Consider the following 14,831-nt stretch of genomic DNA (forward strand, 5'->3'; position numbering starts at 1 on the left):
TACTGTACTGAAAACAGGAAAATGCTACAAAATGGAGAGCTGTGAAGCATAGAAGCATCTTGATGACATGTTGGCAGGTCGACACGCTAATATTGAATGTAGCGTGAACAACTGCACAGAACAAACTTTAGTTATGGTGTCAGATAAATAAAAGCAAACTGTTAAATAAACACATTGTATTTAAATACACACTGTGTATTTAGTTACAGTATGGACATGGAATGACAAAAAAACTAAATACATGAACATGGAATGACAAAAACTTAAATGCACAACATTAAATACAGAATCTGAACTAAGAAGAAAGTTGAAATATTTTTTAAAATTAAAATCACAGAGCTGACATAAGTCATATATTGGCATGTGTTGCAGACAATAAATAATAAAATAAATAAGTGGCCCGTTCATCCTTTAATTTTTCTTTAAACGGCCCTCGATGAAAAACTTTGTACACCCCGTTATACAGTACAGGCTCTGAGAAATACGATGAACGAAGAAGAATGAAAAAGAGCAACCAAATGGTTTCACACATCTCGCGGGACTTGCTGCGAGATCTCAGTTGCCGGGAAACAGTGTTGTTGACGGTAACTCGTGTAACCGAGCTAGGTAGGTCGTTAAGTCTTATTGTCAATGACTGCAAACAACCGAGATGGCGGACTTTCTTGCTCAGTCTTTCTTATTTGGATTACAAAGCGATGTGACAAATAACATACTTTTTTACGACGATGAAAATATTGTCTTTCCGTGTGGGAAAACTTGTGTTTGCTACAACTTTGTACACAAGCGGCAGAAATTCATATTCGGTAAGTTTTCAAAAGTTATTAAAAACACTTTGAATGTGATAAAATGTGTCCTAAAGAGCTTTGTGCTTGACTTGAACTTATAGTCTATAGTCCTTAAGTGGCGAAAAGGAAACATTTTGGAATGGTTGTCATGTGACACCTGCCCAGTGTTGCCAGATGGAAATTGACAAATTGTACAAGAAGCTTACAATTAGCGTATTTTGAGGGATATTATTGTACACGCCAGTGTATTTTGAGGGAAATTATTGTACATACCAGCTTTGACCTTGCTCAGCATCTGCTACAGTAAAACATTTGCATAGTCTAAAATCTAGCCTATAATGCAGTGTAACTTGAAATACTATTAGCAACAGAACAGCGCCCTCACATGGCTGCAAAGAGGCACGTAAGACAATGCACAACATCATGCTTCGGGCAAGATGTATCCTGTTTATGTTTACTTTGTAATGAATGGGTCAAATTATGATATAATTATTACATAATGGCATGTTGTGATTGATTTGTACAATAATTATCGTACAAATGGCAACGTTGTGTGTCAAGTTAGTGGCTACACGAGGACATGGCTTCTCCAAAATGGCGGTGTGCCCGGTAAGCTAGCGCATTTCCATTAACATTGAATTAATTTGCATTCATAGGGTGTCAAACATTGCATAAGTGATAGTAAGACATTCAGTATCACAGTTTAAATTATGTTAAATGAATATACAGAACATTGGTGCTTCTCAAAGTGGCCAGTGGATACTTTTATCCTGAGTAATGTAAGACATCACAACACACACACAGTGCAAAGTAGTTAGTGTGCATCTTGGATAACAGTGTAAATTACCCGTCCTCTCAGAATAACTGAACACAATGTTGAAACTTGGGTCCCTCTCATTTACACACATATACTCCGTCTTGCTGCAGCTAATCTTCATTCCTCTCATTTCCAGGGCAAACCTCCACTCTTCTAGCATCTCCTCCACCTGTTCCTTACTCTCACGACAAATCACAATCACTACAAACACCACAGTCCATGGAGATTCTTGTCTAAGCTCATCTGTCAGCCTGTCCATCACCGCAGCAAACAAGAAGGGGCTCAGAGCTGATCCCTGATGCAGTCCCACCTCCACCTTGAACTCTTCTGTCACACCTACAGCACATCTTACCATTGTCTTACAGTCCTCATACATGACCTGCACCACTTTAACATACTTCTGTCACTCCAGACTTCCTCAATACCACAGTTCCTCTCCTCTCTCCACTCTTATAGGTTACCCTATGTTCCTCTCTCTTCTGGAAGAAAGTACTCACTACAGCCACTTCCTTCCTTTTGGCAAAGTCAACCACCACCTGTCCTTCTGCGTTCCTCTCCTGAATACCAAACCTGCCCATCACCTCTTCATCATCTCTATTTCCTGCACCAACATGTCCATTCAGGTCTGTCCCAGTGACAACTCTTTCCTTTCTAGGGATGCTCTGCCTCACTTCATCAAGGTCCAGCTAGAATTTATCCTATTCCTCCAACTCGCATCCTACTTGTGGAAAAGATATTTCAGAAATGTTAGAAAAAACATCACAGATATTTAGACTTTGAGGACAAATGTCTTCTCATGGTTTAAATGTAAAAAATCCATACAAGTGAGTTAGTTGTATTTGCTATTGGTTTCCATTCATGTTTGGTGTGTATGTGTTGTTTTATTTTAAACAGCATCCGAGAAGAGCCAAGGAATGCGTGCCATGGCCATCAGTGCCAACAGGCGTTTCTTGGCCATTTCAGAGCGTGGAGGGAAGGCCGCCATCACAGTGTTTGACCTGCAGGATGATGAAGGAAAAAAGAGAAAAATGTTGTCTGCAGAAAACATTGTTGATGAAGACTTTGTGTGCGTGGCTTTCTCCCCCAATTCAAAGTATCTTTTGGCTCAGACGGGCGGACGAGAATGCATGCTCTTCTTGTGGCTTTGGGAAAAGCACAAACTTGTGTCAACAATGAAGACTACTAACGAAAATAATCCCGTCAACCAGGCGAGTCGCTCAGTCCACAGCTCTTTCATATTCTAACTCGTCTAGCTAGCTCATCAACTAGCTAATCTTCTTGCATGTCCTAACTAGTCTTTTTCAACCCCCAACTAGTCTCATTTTTAGTCCAAACTAGTCTTCTTTCTAGTCCTAGCTAATCTTCTTTCATGTCCTATAGTCTTTTTCATCCCCCAACTACTCTCATTTTTAGTCAAACTAGTCTTCTTTCTAGTCCTAGCTAATCTTCTTCCATGTCCTAACTAGTCTTTTTCATCCCCCAACTAGTCTTGTTTTTAGACTAAACTAGTCTTCTTTCTAGTCCTAGCTAATCTTCTTTCATGTCCTATAGTCTTTTTCATCCCCCAACTACCCTAATTTTTAGACTAAACTAGTCTTCTTTCTAGTCCTAGCTAATCTTCTTTCATAGCCTAACTAGACTTTTTCATGCCCCAACTAGTCTACTTTTTAAGTCTAAACTAGTCTTCTTTCTAGTCCTAGCTAATCTTTCTAGTCCTAGCTTATCTTCTTTCATAGCCTAACTAGCTAAGCTTCTTTCATGTCCTAACTAGGCTTTTTCATGCCCCAACTAGTCTACTTTTTAAGTCCGAACTAGTCTTCTTTCTAGTCCTAGCTAATCTTCTTTCATAGCCTAACTAGCTAATCTTTCATGTCCCAACTAGTCTTCTTTCTAGTCCTAGCTAATCTTCTTTCATAGCCTAACGAGTTAATCTTCTTGCATGTCCTAACTAGTCTTTTTCATCCCCTAACTACTCTCATTTTTAGTCAAACTAGTCTTCCTTCTAGTCCTAGCTAATCTTCTTCCATGTCCTAACTAGTCTTTTTCATCCCCCAACTAGTCTTGTTTTTAGACCAAACTAGTCTTCTTTCTAGTCCTAGCTAGTCTTCTTTCATAGCCTAACTAGCTAAGCTTCTTTCATGTCCTAACTAGGCTTTTTCATGCCCCAACTAGTCTACTTTTTAAGTCCGAACTAGTCTTCTTTCTAGTCCTAGCTAATCTTCTTTCATAGCCTAACTAGCTAATCTTCTTTCATGTCCCAACTAGTCTTCTTTCTAGTCCTAGCTAATCTTCTTTCATGTCCTATAGTCTTTTTCATCCCCCAACTACCCTAATTTTTAGACTAAACTAGTCTTCTTTCTAGTCCTAGCTAATCTTCTTTCATAGCCTAACTAGACTTTTTCATGCCCCAACTAGTCTACTTTTTAAGTCTAAACTAGTCTTCTTTCTAGTCCTAGCTAATCTTTCTAGTCCTAGCTTATCTTCTTTCATAGCCTAACTAGCTAAGCTTCTTTCATGTCCTAACTAGGCTTTTTCATGCCCCAACTAGTCTACTTTTTAAGTCCGAACTAGTCTTCTTTCTAGTCCTAGCTAATCTTCTTTCATAGCCTAACTAGCTAATCTTTCATGTCCCAACTAGTCTTCTTTCTAGTCCTAGCTAATCTTCTTTCATAGCCTAACGAGTTAATCTTCTTGCATGTCCTAACTAGTCTTTTTCATCCCCTAACTACTCTCATTTTTAGTCAAACTAGTCTTCCTTCTAGTCCTAGCTAATCTTCTTCCATGTCCTAACTAGTCTTTTTCATCCCCCAACTAGTCTTGTTTTTAGACCAAACTAGTCTTCTTTCTAGTCCTAGCTAGTCTTCTTTCATAGCCTAACTAGCTAAGCTTCTTTCATGTCCTAACTAGGCTTTTTCATGCCCCAACTAGTCTACTTTTTAAGTCCGAACTAGTCTTCTTTCTAGTCCTAGCTAATCTTCTTTCATAGCCTAACTAGCTAATCTTCTTTCATGTCCCAACTAGTCTTCTTTCTAGTCCTAGCTAATCTTCTTTCATAGCCTAACGAGCTAATCTTCTTTCATGTCCTAACTAGTCTTTTCCATGTCCCAACTAGTCTTCTTTTTAGTCCAAACTAGTCTTCTTTCTAGTCCTAGCTAATCTTCTTTCATATCCTAACTAGCTAATCTTTTCCCCTGTCCTATCTAGTCTTTTTCATGCCCCAACTAGTCTTCTTTGTAGTCCAAACTAGTCTTCTTCCTCGTCCTAGGCTGTTGCCAAAGTACTTTTTCAGTTTGGCAGCTAACTAATCGACATATTCAAACATATTCCTTTCCCAACTAATCTTTCATATTGTGATTGGTCTTCTTTCTCTGAACTAGTCTTTACTGATTTCAGGTCAGCTTCAACCCGTACAACAACGCCCAGGTGTGTGTGAGTGGCAGTGGAGTGTTTCAGGTCTTGTGTTATTCAGAGGGATCTTTCAAGCAGAGCAGCTTTCCAAAGGTGGTGTGCATGAACTTTGTGAGTCACGCTTGGATCGCTGAGGATCAAGTGATAACAGCAACCAGCACTGGCAGGATGCTGGTCTTTCAAGATGGAGACCTGCACTGGGAGTTGGATATGACTGCATTGGCAATACCTGACAGGTCCCACCTTCAGCCTCTTTTACTTTTACCATTGATGATGTTTTCTGTTGTCTTTTGAATGAAATATGAAATGTCATTTCTGTATAGGCAAGTGGAGATGAAGAAGACCAGAGGCAGAGATATCAAGGAGGGGCCCGTTTTGACTGCTATCACATCTGTTGTGAAATATTCCAAAGGTTTTGCGTGCTCTTCAAAACCTGGTAGCGTCTGTCTTTATGAAAAGACAGCAAAGAACACGTACAGAAAGAGCAGGGAGATACAGGTAAATATCGACTCGCTTTTTGCTAACATTGGCAACATCAACAGTCACGTTTGCGTGCGTGTGCTTGTGTCAGATCCCTCGCCATCATGATAATAGTCATGTGACTTCAGTGGAATGCCAGGAGATCACAACCATGTGCATGAGTCCATCAGAGGAAACCCTGGCCGTCAGCACTGACAGAGGACAACTGTATGGCATCAACATGGTCTCTGTGGACATCAAGAAGGTAGAGAAATATACTGTACCATAGATATTATTATTATTATCATTCATGTCACACCAATGTAGTGCTGCCTGGTACACGTGTGTGGTTGGACTGTGTTGGTCAGCACAATAACACACTATAAGAACACACACAAACACTTTTGTATTGAATTGTAAAAGAATTGTGTGTATTTGTTTTAAGGCTAACTTTGCATGACATATTTTATCCACCAGGAAAGAAGACTACACTTTGAGTTCTTGTCACAGCCCTTCCATTCAGAACGCATCACTGACCTGTCTGTCTGCACTTGGAAGCCGATTGTAGCCACCTGCTCTCTGGACCACTCAGTCCGCATCTGGAACTATGAAACAAAGTAAGACCAGAAATTGACCATTTTTGGACCAGAAATTGGTACATTTGTAGGGTCGTGCACTGGATGTCAACATGTATTGTGACATACTGAAGTAGAGCATGTGTACTGGCTTTTGTAGCCAGCAATTTAAACAATTAATGTGTGTGTGTTGACTACATTTTATCCAAGTGGCATATCTTCAGTGTTGTGAAAAGACATGCAAAAAATGTAAGGCGTGTACTCGCTTTATATCTGTAAATATGTGTAAAGACTATCTCTCTCTCTGTCTATTAACAGAATGTTAGAAGTGGTGAAGGAATTCCATGACCAACCATACAGTGTGGCTCTCCACCCCACTGGTCTCTTCCTGCTAGTGGGCTTTTCAGACAAACTCTGGCTGATGGGCCTGCATATGGATGACGTCTGCACATTGAAGGACTTCACCATTCAAAGTTGCAAAGAGGTAATTGAAATATTACCTATATCGGGGGTGAGCAAAGGTTTTTTGACTCACTGATCACAATGGGTTAAAAATGGTGGCCATGGGGGTGGGCTCGAAGTCTTCTACCAAGGTCACATGACAGACCAAGTCAAAAATACACAACATCATTTTCCAGGTTTTTACTGAATAAGGCACACAGAATGTGCATGAATAAAGTATTTGGGAAATACTATTTAGAGTATAAACTAGTATGTCAATTTTTTGTCACAATTAAAGCAAGAAAACGAAGTCAGGGGGAGGGGGCAATGTTTACACCAACAAGGAGACAAATTAAACATACAGAAGCTGAACTAAGTAGTATTTTTAAGTACTGTATATAGATAAGTACTGTTGTATTTCATATTGAACTGTTTAGCTTTATTGAAGAAGATAAAGAAAGTCAAACTTCTAATGATCTTTAGTAGTTAGTGGGAATTCCTCCCTCCCTGTATCAGCCTTGTATTGTTTACCTTATGGACAATCTCCTCCACCTGTTTGCAACAAAAATGTGACAAAAAAAACAAACATGAAAAATGTGACTTTTCGGCAGAACTTTGCCATATTAAACTTGCTTCTTTGTCCCTTCTCATCAGACAGGCTGATGTGGCTTTGTAAACAAACCCCCACTCTGCTTTGTATGAAACTCTTGTCTTTTGGGAACTGCTGTACGCAGTCCTTTGGAGTACCATAACTACTTTAGATATGACTGGAAAACGCAGAATGCAGGAATGAATTTGATTGATAGATCTACATGTATACAGATATTTTAGTGAGTCTGAAGGAAACTTAAATGCTTTAAGAATTATGGTAAAAATATCATAGCAAACACACAGTTTTGGTGTTTTTAATAAAATAATTTGGGAAAGTTGACCATATCTAACATAACATATACTATGGTCTGTGGGCTACAGTTTGTCCATGTCTAACCTATGTGTTATTTTGCTCTGTCTACCCCTAGTGTTCTTTTAGTCATGGCGGCCACTTGTTTGCAGCTGCCAGTGGAAATGTCATCCATATCTACTCTCTTACCTCTTTCGAGAACATCCACAGTCTGAAAGGTCACAATGGAAAGGTGAGTCTGTCATGCAACAATGTGCACAAAATGGTGTGCCCCATTCCTAACAGAATTTGCGTTATGACAGGGATGTCCTAAGTTTTTCCACCAAAAGCAATTGAAAAGGCATCTCACCGTGTTATGCAAAGGAGGTTATGCATTGAAGGGGAATTTTAATGTACGCATGGGCAAACATGTGCTCGCACGCACTCGTGTCTAAACGCATGCACACACACAGTTTAGTTGCTGTTGTGAAAATTGGAAATAGTTTCCATCAATACATTTTCTATACCGCTTGCTGGAGCCTATCCTAGCTGTCTATGGGCGAGAGGCGATGTACACCCTGGACTGGTGGCCAGCCAATCACAGGGCACATATAGACAAACAACCATTCACACTCACATTCATACCTATGGACAATTTGGAGTCGTTTCACATTGTCTTTTCACAAAAAGTCTTTTTTCTCCTTTTTCTTTATATTTTGCTGAAACTTACCTTTGTTCTACTGCTGGAAAAACAGACTTTATTCTGATAAAAGATGAGAGTCTAATCATTCTTTGGTTCTTTTGGCTTCTTGTCCATGCAGCCCAAGAATACAACATTCTGTGTGCCTTGAATAATCAGATAAAATCATCAAAAATGGCCGGTACCGAGATGGACTCCTTTTGAAAAATGGCTGGGATTGAATGAGTTAATTGAAATTGTCACTGCCATTTTTTATATGTTAAATTCTGCTTGTGAAAATGTCAAAATTTTACTTAATTTCTATAGTGTTTCAGTTCAGCATTGTCACACTGTTTACACAGAAATGTATTCTTTCATACCACTGTGTCTCCTTCATTCACGTATTTATGTCCTTTTGTGTATATTGAAAGATTTGTGACATGAAGTGGAACATGGACGACAGTCGGCTGGTGTCATGTGGAATGGATGGTACATTGTATGTTTGGAACACACACACTGGCAAGCGGGAGTCCGAAACCACCCTCAAGTCCTGCACTTCTACAAGTGCGGCCTTCTCTTCTGACGGCAGGTCCGTACTCACTGTGGCCTCAGACCACACCTTGAAAGAACTCCGGGCTTGTCAGGTAAAGGGGGTATTGTGGAAAACATTATTGCTAAGATAGTCCATCAAGTTCAGGAAACAACCACAAAACTCATTTCCTCATTCTGCTTCATCAGTGCTTAATTATGCAAGAAAACAATACAAAAGTCTTCACCATGTATTGGATTTGTAGAGTTGAAGCTACAACATATTGTAGGGTCATGGCAGGTCTTCATATCAGATGGGGAGAAATTCACCAGCTGCCATGCGCATTTTGGCCAATCAGAAACCTGAAAAATCAGTCACAGCTAACTTATGCATTACACCACATCTATTCATCAATATAGTGATGTGATTACATCACCAATGATGTATACATTCTCTTGAAAATCAGCGCACATAGAGCCCACGAAAATGTTTGTGTGACATTTGGTCTCCGAGCTTCTTTGTGCATTTAAACTTTGAACCAACATATTCACACATGTTCATATTTGCTTCCACAGATGGTGAGCCAGGTTGCTGCGGCTGATATAGCTTGTACAGCCATGGCAGCGTCTCGCTCTGGCAATGTCGTCTTCGCTGGTACCGATTCTGGCAACATTGCGGCAATTCAATTCCCATCCCCTTGTGAGAAGGAGTGGATGATCTACCATGCTCACCGTGGCCCTGTCACCAAGGTAGGCATGAGTTAGGGTTCCGCTCTATATATACATTTCTTCACAATAAAATGCTAATGTTCCAGGGACTATTTGAAGCATAATAATAAAATTTTTTATTTATATTGCACTTTACATTACAGAAATCTCAAAGTGCTATAAAGAAAGCAAATAACCTATAGTGAAGCAATAAAACAACACAACACAATAAAAGGCATTAAAAAGGCTAAGGAAAGGCCTTTGTAAAAAAAGGCATAACAACATCTGATGCTGGTCAACTCTCCCTCCTCAGATGGCGATCACATCAGATGATCAGTTCATACTTACAATCTCTGAAGACAGCTGCCTGGCATTGTGGAAGATCCTTCATGATCATGACTACGGAACAAAGGACAACAAACACATTGAAGAGACCCTCATTAGCAAGTCACGCTTGGAAGACAAGGTTTGTTTATTTGCATCTTGTCACATATTATACACGATGAGCAGTACATACGTGTGCTTATTAAAAATGTGTGTAGAATTACTGCGTACGCTCGAGCTTGTATCTTCTTATGTTATCATTCATTAGATACATTTTATGCTATATTTAACTTGCATTGTGCATTTAGCTTGTTGGCTTCCGTCATGAGTGAATAATAGCAATTGAAGAGAGAAGAGGGGAAGGGGTCTCATGGAGCTGAATCTTATCTTATGTAATAATCATAAGAGTCTTAAAAAGTGTATGCTGCAAAAAAGAGAAATTTGTCTAAAACAGGCTTGTCGAGCTCGTTTCAATTGAAGGCCATCCTGGTTATGACTGCTTTCAGAAGGCCGCTTGTTACTGTCTTTGTTTATATAAACATAAATATATAATTTCCTCAGATATAGCTTGCATTGAAATGAGAAGTCAAGCTGACAAGCAGATATTCAAGTGTTTATTTTTGGGCAAAATAAAATACTTGGAATATATTGCATGATGTCCTAAATATGGCTTTTAACATTATTAGAGCTCTCAAGATGTAAAATAACACCCCTATAGTCACCTTTACACTCTTATTACCCAATATAGTAGACATTGAAGACAAAAAATGTTTCTGTTACTATAAATGTGTTGAGAGTTCAGTTTTAAATTGGTATGGGTTACTGCAGCAACATATATGTATATGTATATATATATTATAACATGATTTATTCATTGAAATATTTATGAACAACCATGAGTGAAGCTGCCAAATTCAATGTGGCGAGGGGTGATGACAAATGAGAGGAATAAATCAACGTTTAACATTTGGGTTTCTTGTGATTCAGTCTCAGAAGATCTTGGAGCTGAAAGTGCGTCTGGAGGAGATTGAAATGGAAAATGAGTACCAGCTGCGACTCAAAGAAATGAACTACAATGAGAAGATGAGAGAGTCATGTGACAAGTTCACTCAGCAAGTGGAAGCTCTGGAAAAAGCACAACAGGTTTGTCAGATATCATCTTCTCATCTTGTCCTCTTAAATGGAGTGTCTGTTCTGTATCGTCCCCGGCGGTCATTGTGGTAGGAGCCTACCCCACCTGACTTTGGTCATTCTCACAACAGTCATTGCATGGAGCTGCAGAGTGAGTGATTGACAATTATTTTTGGAGTTCTGGTATTGATCAATAATTACACCAATAGGGCTCTCCTCCTCACTTAGCTTCAATCCATGTCCTTGAGGTCCTTGGATCGCTCTTTGGTCTTCCCCATGGTGGTGCAGAGATGCGAATGGAGGAGAGTGTTTGTGTGACTGGTGTCTTTTATCCACACAATGAATTGAGATTGGGACTACTTCCTTAAAGGGACAGGAGTCATTTGTGTGGTTCATGGACGCAAAGTGCTCTGTGGGGGTCACAATGTTTGTTAATTGATGTTATAGCTTTGCCTCTCTGTTCAAATAAATCTATTACTAAAATGATGGACTTTGTAACAGGTCAAATTCATTATTTCAAACAAGAAATACTTTGAGCATAAACTATGTATCATATTTATATAACATCAATAGTATCTTACCATAAATATCCACCCGCACTTAAACACAAAAAAAGACTTTATGGTTAACGCACTTTGTAAATCAATTAAAAACTGGAATTGTCTTAAACATGTATACTGACCCATTTTGCACACTGGATCCATGTATACATAGAATGTTTTGTCATATTGATCTTTACAACAGGAAATGAGAAGAGCTTTGGAAAAGCAGGAAGTTGAGCATCGGCAGAGCTATGAGGAACTCATTAGGAAACACTCCAAAGAAGTGCAGGACTTAGGTAAGATCACTAACTTGCACAAAAGCTTTTGTGAACACGGGTGTCCAAACTGTGGCACCAGGCCATGTACGGACAGTAAATTGGCCAAATTGGATATCGGTCCATGGCGAAAATGCAGTTTTGTGAGGAATTTTTTCTTAAAAGGTATGGCATGGCTCATTTTTGTGGCTGGCTCCAAACATCAGCCGTTCCAGCAGCTCTAGGATGATATTGCTGGATAGACCATACGTCTCTATCTTATTTATCACACTACAAATACAGTAAGTATATTGACACTGTGCCTGTTTGCATCTGCCTTCCAAACGTGCTAATACTGACGCAAGAACACAGACCGCAAACAAGGTTTCAGGTTTGATAAATAAATATAAACATTTGCATTTCCTCCTCTCCGTATGTATTCTGATCATCTGTGAATGCTATACTTTGTTTACAAGTTCGAACAAGAAGACATCAGTTTGTCTTTTTTTAATTCTGTCATTATCATACAGAGTCATCCTACAGTCAGAAGCTGATTGTGGAGCATGAAAAGTACCTGGATCTTCAGGACAAATGTAAAAACATGCAGGAAGACTACAGGGGACAGTTGAAGGCGGCTGCAGAAAGCAAATCCACAGAAGTTGAGAAGCTTAGCCAACTTCATGAGGTTAAACTGGAAGAGAAAATGCAGCTCCTGGCTAAGGTATGTTGGAAGGACTTACCTGCCGGACTTATCAGCAGGACTTACCAATATGACTTAATAGGAGGACTGACCAGCAGGTCTTACCATCATTACTTATCACCAGGATTTACCATCAGGACTTACCAAGATGACTTAATAGCAGGACTTATCAGGATGATTTACCTAGAGTGACCATAGTTAGTGAAAACCAGGATACTGTACTGTACTATACTATATTATATTAGACCTTTTCTGTGCATTCTAACACAAGAAAACTGCATATATCTACAAAAATCAGCCTGTAAGAATACATTTTCATTGCAAAAGTACCCCAGAGCCCCAAGGACCCCCATAGAAACAGGACATGTCTGGTAAAACAGGCCGTAAAGCAGGATGATGAAGGCTTTAAACGACCAATAGTTGTGTACTTGTGTTTCAGTGTCAAAGAGACGAGCAGCAGCAGAGCCTCAAATTCCAACACATCATCAAGCAATTAGAAGAGGATGAAGTCCGAAAAATCCATGACATGCAAATCAAGTACGAGAAGAAACTGCTGACAGAGAAAGAAAGTAACAAACATCTCCAGGAAGATGCTACTATTATCAAGCAAAAGGTGAGCAAAGCTTCACTCGACTTTTCTTACCAATCTTTATTATTGTTATTGTGGCATATCATATCTGGCCCACATAGTTCTAGCTCACATTCAGGAGGAGCAGTGTGGTTTTTATTTCTGGTCATGGATCTATGGACCAGCTCTGCACTCTGGGCAGGGTCCTAGAGGATCCTGGAGGGTCCATGGGTGTTGGCCCAACCAGTCTGCATGTGGAATATTGTGGGCAATAAGTCAAACTCCTTCCCAGTGAGGGTTGGACTCCAGTCCCAGTCACCAGTTGTGCTCATAATATTTCAGGACAGAATTTGTCTGCGAATTTCCTCGGTGTTGAGGCCATCTGCAGGATCGGGTCTTCACTTTTGACACATGATGTTCACTGTGCCGTGATCTTCACCTCTCACTGGATTGACAGCCAAGTCTGATTCCATGGTTCTTTCCTGGAAAAGGGTGGAGTGCTATCGCTGAGTTGGGAATGAGGTCCTATTCTGAGTGGAGGGTCTTGTTCCTGTGTGAGGGAAGGATGGAACATGAGATTACCAGGCGAATTAGTGCGGCGTCTGCAGTGATGCTGACTCCTCATCGGTCTGTTTTGGTGAAGAGGGAACTGAGCTGAAAGGTAAAGGACTATCTACTTTGGGTAGGACCAGCTCACGGGTACAAGCGGCCGAAATAAGTCAGAAGGAACTCATAGTAGGGGCGCTGCTTCTCCACCAGATCAGATGGTTTGGGTATCTGGTTCCTTAGGGAGGTGTTCAGGGCATGTTCAACCATTAGAAGGTCTTGGGGAAGACCCAGGACTTGATGGCTTCAGAACACCTCGGGATCCATCAGCTGCCTGTATTGGTATTGGTCATGAAGTCCAATATGGGCTATGAACCAAAGCTAATACAGAGCATCTCTGCTGTTGTGTGTGTGTGTGTGTGTGTGTGTGTGTGTGTGTGTGTGTGTGTGTGTGTGTGTGTGTGCAGTTGTCCAGTCTGCAGAAGCAAGTGGATGACAGACAGGCAGACATCAGCGTGCTCAAACTGGAGCGACACAAGCTGCTGGGCGTCATCCAGTCCCTCCAGGATGACATCAAAGACCTGAAATGGCACATTGGTGGACACAAGCGGACCAATGAAGACAAGGTAGCAATGTAAAGCTCATATATGAGACTCCGTATGCTTCCATTTTCCTTAACCCATACGAATCATTTTTGATGGCAGATATACTGTACAACAGTACTGTACTAGACATTTCAAATACTACCAGTTCATATCAAACATGGTACACAGTAGTAGTAGTAGTGTCAAGTCTTTGTCCACTTCCTGATTTCTTCTTGTGCTACACTTTCAATGATGACTTCCAGATGGATATTTAACATACCAATATGATATGCAATGTTTCTTTGGCTTTGGTTACATGCGCTTATGGAAGAGACTGCATCAGGAAACATGCCATTAAACAGAAAATGCGCGTCAACTTTTGTTTCCTGCTGCTATTTTTCCTCCCCTTCCCATCTTCATTCATTCATTTTTTACCGCTTTTTCCTCACAAGGGTCGCGGGGGGTGCCGGAGCCCATCCCAGCCATCTTCGGGCGAGAGGCGGGGTACACCCCGCACTGGTCGCCAGCCAATCACAGGGCACATATAGACAAACAACCATTCACACTCACATTCATACCTATGGACAATTTGGAGTCACCAATTAACCTAGCATGTTTTTGGAATGTGGGAGGAAACCGGAGTACCCGGAGAAAACCCACGCATGCACGGGGAGAACATGCAAACTCCATACAGAGATGGCAGAGGGTGGAATTGAACCCTGGTCTCCTCGCTGTGAGGTCTGCGTGCTAACCACTCGACCGCCGGGCCTGCCCCCCTTCCCATCTTGTGATCTCTAATTATGTAACTATATTCTCTCCCTTTGTCTGGCTCCCTTCATCCTGCTCCTGGGCAATAGGAGTGTACTATAGGGGTGTTATTTCAGACCTAGAGGACTCTAATC

At 40.6% G+C, this 14,831-nt stretch overlaps 1 protein-coding gene across 8 annotated transcripts in view; it reads left to right on the top strand.

Annotated features, from left to right (window-relative positions):
• Positions 1-14,831, top strand: part of cfap57 (cilia and flagella associated protein 57) — a 20,143-nt gene continuing 5,312 nt past the window's right edge. The window contains exons 1-18 of one of the 8 annotated variants that reach the window (XR_009120043.1): positions 1,188-1,394; positions 1,739-2,225; positions 2,497-2,810; positions 4,996-5,246; positions 5,334-5,508; positions 5,582-5,734; positions 5,947-6,086; positions 6,363-6,528; positions 7,505-7,618; positions 8,476-8,688; positions 9,149-9,322; positions 9,594-9,746; positions 10,592-10,747; positions 11,480-11,573; positions 12,062-12,252; positions 12,671-12,844; positions 13,291-13,460; positions 13,813-13,953. Coding sequence is in view for 7 of the 8 variants with exons in the window: in XM_058054772.1 (XP_057910755.1) it covers positions 1,901-2,225; positions 2,497-2,810; positions 4,996-5,246; positions 5,334-5,508; positions 5,582-5,734; positions 5,947-6,086; positions 6,363-6,528; positions 7,505-7,618; positions 8,476-8,688; positions 9,149-9,322; positions 9,594-9,746; positions 10,592-10,747; positions 11,480-11,573; positions 12,062-12,252; positions 12,671-12,844; positions 13,813-13,971 (2,952 nt within the window). In the remaining variant the exon portion in view is untranslated. Of the gene's footprint in view, positions 804-1,187; positions 1,395-1,738; positions 2,226-2,496; positions 2,811-4,995; positions 5,247-5,333; positions 5,509-5,581; positions 5,735-5,946; positions 6,087-6,362; positions 6,529-7,504; positions 7,619-8,475; positions 8,689-9,148; positions 9,323-9,593; positions 9,747-10,591; positions 10,748-11,479; positions 11,574-12,061; positions 12,253-12,670; positions 12,845-13,290; positions 13,461-13,812; positions 13,972-14,831 lie in introns of those variants that run through there. The other 7 variants (XM_058054773.1, XM_058054772.1, XM_058054775.1 and 4 more) reach the window with 7 other exon arrangements.

Source organism: Doryrhamphus excisus, chromosome 18 (genome assembly GCF_030265055.1).
Source record: "Doryrhamphus excisus isolate RoL2022-K1 chromosome 18, RoL_Dexc_1.0, whole genome shotgun sequence".
Taxonomy (NCBI): domain Eukaryota; kingdom Metazoa; phylum Chordata; class Actinopteri; order Syngnathiformes; family Syngnathidae; genus Doryrhamphus; species Doryrhamphus excisus.